This window comes from Centruroides sculpturatus, unplaced genomic scaffold (assembly GCF_000671375.1).
Source record: "Centruroides sculpturatus isolate CEXI.00-Female unplaced genomic scaffold, Cexi_2.0 scaffold438, whole genome shotgun sequence".
NCBI lineage: Eukaryota > Metazoa > Arthropoda > Arachnida > Scorpiones > Buthidae > Centruroides > Centruroides sculpturatus.
The window spans coordinates 534452-540204 of NW_019384671.1; the positions used below are offsets into that span (position 1 = coordinate 534452).

At 29.3% G+C, this 5753-nt stretch overlaps 1 protein-coding gene across 1 annotated transcript; it reads right to left on the minus strand.

Annotated features, from left to right (window-relative positions):
- Nucleotides 1-1230: 1230 nt before the first annotated feature.
- On the minus strand, nucleotides 1231-3794 carry LOC111626716 (zinc finger protein 525-like). The gene is made up of 3 exons (XM_023370198.1): nucleotides 3702-3794; nucleotides 2353-2539; nucleotides 1231-2241 (listed from the first exon to the last, which is right to left on the minus strand). The coding sequence occupies exons 2-3, from the start codon at nucleotides 2513-2515 to the stop codon at nucleotides 1877-1879; spliced, it is 528 nt and encodes a 175-aa protein (XP_023225966.1). The 5' UTR covers nucleotides 2516-2539; nucleotides 3702-3794; the 3' UTR covers nucleotides 1231-1876.
- Nucleotides 3795-5753: the final 1959 nt, after the last annotated feature.

The window sequence follows — 5753 nt, forward strand, 5'->3', positions numbered from 1 at the left end:
GAAGATTTTCTATCCAAATGACTCGCATCTGACGACTCTTTTGTTACCGGAATATTCCGAAAATAAAGACCTTACCAAATATACCAAGAACATTCATAGCCTTCCATCGAACGTTTTAAATCATCAATTCGTCGTGTAATTAGTTCAAGTCTTTAACCCGATCGGCAGCAAAGCTCATTCTCAGATTTTCTACAAAGTAATTATTCGCTCGCGAATGTATGTAAACTATTTTTCAAGACTACGACTCGCGAAAAAAGATAATATAAAACACTAACCCATTCATACAATATACTAATCTTATAAAAACATGAATAGGGATAGCGACAATCTTCAACTATTCAATTGTAAAAAATTTAGATTTACCTAATTTGTAAATAGATTATAGTTAATAAAGTAGTATTTGTTATTGTTAATCTTGTGTTTGGTACACTTCCTTTATAACGCTGTCTCTTGTATCGCCTCCACCCCGGATACAAATGACTAAATACGCTACTACTCGTGCGTGAACGTTATCGCTATTGAGTTCTCTATTCGCTTAAGACATACAATGTCATCTTGCCGTGGTGTCAACCCTTCGGTCACAAATATATTTCGGACTGATATTTTCGCTTTTTAGTTCTTATACAGTTCTCACATATTAACTGTCGTTGAACAGCAACACGCTTCCTAAATATAAAAAAAAAACATTAATAAAAACTCGAGCAATGAAACAATAAAATTACGTGTGATTCAGATCTGCTCCAGCTTCGGGTAAGAAAACCAGTTGCGCTTGACACTAGCTGGGGGAAACTCACATAGTGTTTATATTATTTTTAAGGCCAAATTATGCTGTATTTTAATTATACCTTACTTATTTATTGTTTGAAATTGTTCTAAATGTTTATAATTTTTTAGTATTTAACTTGCATAAATTTTGTGTTTTCTTTTTTATCAGTTAACAATTGCATCTGAAAAAGGGGCATGCCTAACCAGCCGAAAACACGTTTGAATAATTACTAATAACTCTAGTATACGAAATATTTATTTAGATATCGAACTAAGAATGTTATTAACTTTATGAAAAATAGTATTTTATCCTATTATTAGATATAATTTAAATGTATTACAGAAGGAAATGTAAAAAAATTAATTATCTTTACAAAAAACTTTATTTTAAAATCACTTTAAAATACTTAAAATTGTCGATAAAATTTCTGTTGGCATATTATCAATCAAAATTTTTTAAAGAAAACTTAAATCATATTCATGATGAACTTCACAATCTTATTCCTAAGCAAATGTTACCCTGTGTTTATTGCAATGGTAAGACAAATTAACTAATGAATTGTGTATAGTTTTGTGTTCTTCTAAAGCCTAATGGCTGCAGGAAACTTTATAACAAGTAATGCAGTTAAATAGGTATACATCGTGCATTGCACGATGAGCATCCAGGTTAACTTCAGTTTGAAATTGACTATTACGTAAAAGACAAAATCAATGGTCAGTATTCAGAATAAGTTAAAAGACGCTGAATTAAATAATTTTGTTCTTCGAAAAGACGATTGCTTCTAACATTATTGCTGGGAAGAAGATTTGAATAAGTTATTGTATTGTTATTTTCTTTTATTCCAGTAAAGGAATTCATGATAGGGTATTTAATACCTGTGTAAAGTCTTCCTCAAATGTCTTCTGAAATGACAATCTAATATTTTTTCTTCAAAAAAAGATTCTTTACATAATTTACATTTGTAGGGTTTTTCCACTGTAGAATCGTTGATGATGAGTTAAACAGGATCTGTTTTCAAAACGTTTATTACATATTCTTCACGCGTTTGGTTTTTCTCACGTGTGGATACTCAAATGACGATTTAAATGTCTAGAACTATAAAAACATTTATTACGTTTCACATTTGTATGATTTTTTTTCTGTGTGGGTTTTGAGATGACGATTCAAACTGTTTGACTGAGAAAAATATTTATTACATGTTATGCATTTATATAATTTTTCTCCTGTGTGAATTCTGAGATGACGATAAAAATTGCTGGAACGAGTAAAGCATTTTTTACACATTTTGCATTTGTAGGGTTTTTCTTGTGTATGGGTCCTGATATGATTATTCAAATAGGTTAATTGAGCGAAACGTTTATTACATGTTTTACATTTGTATGGTTTTTCTCCTGTGTGGGTTCTGAGATGGATATTCAAACTGTACGAATGAGCAAAACATTTATTACATGTGTCACATTGGTATGGCTTTTCTCCTGTGTGGGTTCTGAGATGACGATTCAATGTGTGGGTTCTGAGATGGATATTCAAACTGTACGAATGAGCAAAACATTTATTACATGTGTCACATTGGTATGGCTTTTCTCCTGTGTGGGTTCTGAGATGACGATTCAAACTGCTTGAATAAGGAAAACATTTACTACATGTTTTACATTTGTAGGGTTTCTCTCCTGTATGGATTCTCATATGACAGCTTAAACTCTGTTTACTAGCGAACGACTTATCACAAATCTTGCATTCGTAAATCATTGTAGTATCTACGTGTAGCAACACCTGCAAAGAAAATATTGCATTTTAGAGCTATTCATTTATATTGCAATTTTTTCTTAAACTACAGTTAATAACTATACATACTGATAATAATTTACATGTTTTAGCATACAATTTATCATGTTGACAATTGTTTACGTCAGAATATATTTTTGAAGTATGAACACATGACAATCCTCATATTCAATTATTCAGTTTTATTTGTGTATAAAAGTGAATTTCAAAATAAACGCATATTATGTTGTAATAAAAGATGGGACAAAAGTCATTATACTATAGAAACAGTTTGCTATTGTGAAAAGGAAAATGGGGGTCATTTAAAAGATGTTATCATTGATGATTAGACCAAAAGTTCTCCAAGATGTGAATATTAAAATTCTGAAAACAAATTTATAAAATAATTAAAAGTAAAATAGTTATTTCATTTTTACATGGAAAAGTGATTTTTTTGCCCAAATTATATAGTCTCAAACTGCTGCCATGTCGATTCTTACCAAAATTACTGAAATAGAAAATTACTTTTTAAATTTCTGTTGTTTCACAGTTTTGTTTGCAATGCCGTTTATTATATAGAAAACGACTTTGATAACTAAATTAGTATATTCACAAATTTTGGTTTATTTGTGGGGCTACAAAGTTATCTCTGTACACCAGATTCATAACGATCAACCCATAATTTACATTTATTTTTAATTTTAGTTTATAGATATTCGTGTAACACTTCATACAGAAAATTCTACACTAATCGGAATTACCGTAATGTCTGGATTATATTAGCATGTAATTAAATCATTTAAATTATTCCTTAATTAACTATAAATATAACTTTTTAAAATGTAATTGTCCACATTATTGTATCTATAAAGCGTAAAGTGGCTGATAATGAATTCAAAATAAGAATTCTGATCAGGCATTGTGTTTAACTATATTCATCAAAATTTATGAATTAGCTTTGTAAATAATAATTCCACGTTTACAAAATCGATATGAAACCAAAATTTGATATGTAAATAAGTAATAAAAAATTTGAGCTTTGTCTGATGTTATAATCTTGTTTCTCTCATCTGCCGAGTAAAATACTTTTAATAATTTTGATTTCACTTAAAACTATAGAAAGTTTTAATTATAAGAAATATTCTAATTTTTAAATATATGAGGTACTTACAGAATAAAACTAGTCTTATTTTTAATTTTAATTTGTATCGATTGATACGAACAATTTTCTTGTCTTCCAGCACCTACAAGCACACACTTGTCGATTCTCTAACGTAATTTGCATAAACAAGAGTTGTCTTTTAATTTTGAATTACCTTAAATATGATTGAAAATATTATCTTTATATATATTTCTGTTATAAAAATTACTTTGTGTAATAATATTTAATTACGGGTAATCCGGGGTTTGTTATTCAATTAAGGAAGTTTTTTAGGTAAACACTTTCTCCATCCACACTAGGTAAATTAATTTTCCAAATGTTAGCATTTTCAGTGAAATTTTATTTGGGTTAATAGGCCTACTTGTTGTGTGTATATAAATACTATGCAGTTCATCATATTTTATATGAATTATAGAATGAAAAACATTTAAGATAAAACTATATGACTATCTGCAATAATCTTTGTACGGTATGGTATTAAATTTATATCGAAGATATCCTTCAATGACAGATAAAAAAGGAAATAGCATTATTGCAATGTTCATACAATTTGTTTAACCCTTCTTTTGTCGCGAGCGTGTAGGACGTAACTCGCACAGCCGCACCAGAATTTCCATTAATATTATTGTTATTGTCATTATTAATTATTATTGTGTCTGTTTAATTAATACCTTTATTAAATCTGTTTAATATCCTAGATACGTGTGTTTACTCATACATAGCCAACACCTTATCGACTTAACCGCGACCTCCCACTCGATCTTCTTTTGTTTTGCCCTCCTAAATCGTCATCCACTGTCACATGAGCGGGACTTACTTTCCCGTTGTCAGACGCCAGTTTAAGCTTTAACGCTTCAATTCCTATTCTTAAAATATTAAGTTAAAACCCCTTTTCTATATCTAATCTTAACTAATCTTAGACCAACTGAGAGGAAAAACAGAGAGAGATTTTTTTATAAGTTAAGAATTACCTCGCTAATCGTTTTTAGTTGGCAATTAATTAATGTTGAAGGAACGGAGGTTAGACGTAGTCAGTCGGTGTCTGATGTCTTCGGCATCACTCTTTGTACTCAATTCGCAGGGAAGAAAACTGTCATACTCTTAATGAATTGTACGCACACCTGTTCGCCGTGTTCCTATCTGGATCTAGCTAATATTATCTACTTGCAATTGGAAGTTTGTTTGACTCATAGACCTTGGTGCTTTGAAAATGTGATTTCATGATATAAATTTCTATAGAATTGACAGCTCTCACCCATCAATTAGCATCTAGTTGACACTAATTTGAATAAAAGACCAGTCAATTATAGTGAGATAACAATAGAAAAATAGTTGCTGCTGCCCCTTGTTTTACACAATTTTTTATTGACAGAAAAAGCAATTATTTACAATTCCTCAGGCTTCTTTGATTACTATGATGATAATTTTAATTTTCAACCAGGTTTATGGCGCCAAGATGGAAATATTAATTTTTTACATCGTCCTTTTTGATCTAATATGCCTGGTATACATGCGAAATCTTTGCGTGATGAACTAGCTATTTACTTGTGTAATGAAGGATCTATACCGTGGTAGAATAGCAAGATATATTCACGTGTATTATATAAAAATTTAAAGAATTCTTTTGTATAAGTTGATATTTGTAATTATACAGTATAAACTACTTAAATTTTTAATTAGTAATAAAAAAAGACAATATTATTAACTTTGAAAAATCAATTTATTACTTAGAGGCTAATTAAAATATATAAAATATTTTTCTTGACCTTCAAGGTCTAACATTAATAATTCAATATTTTTTGTTGCATTATATTGATCTTTTGTATTCAATTTTTTTAATGTTAATTTCAAGGATTTGCAAAATAAACCAATTTTATCAGGCTGTGACACATTACCTAAACTTAAAAAGAAATAACTTTTAAATCTGTCGTTGTGTTGTACTATATTTTGCCTATATTCATAAACTTGAACTTACAACTCCTATCCAAAAAACTATTTATTGCTGTTGATGTTGATGGTAATGATAAAAAAGCATTATTATAGTAATTATGATTAATACAG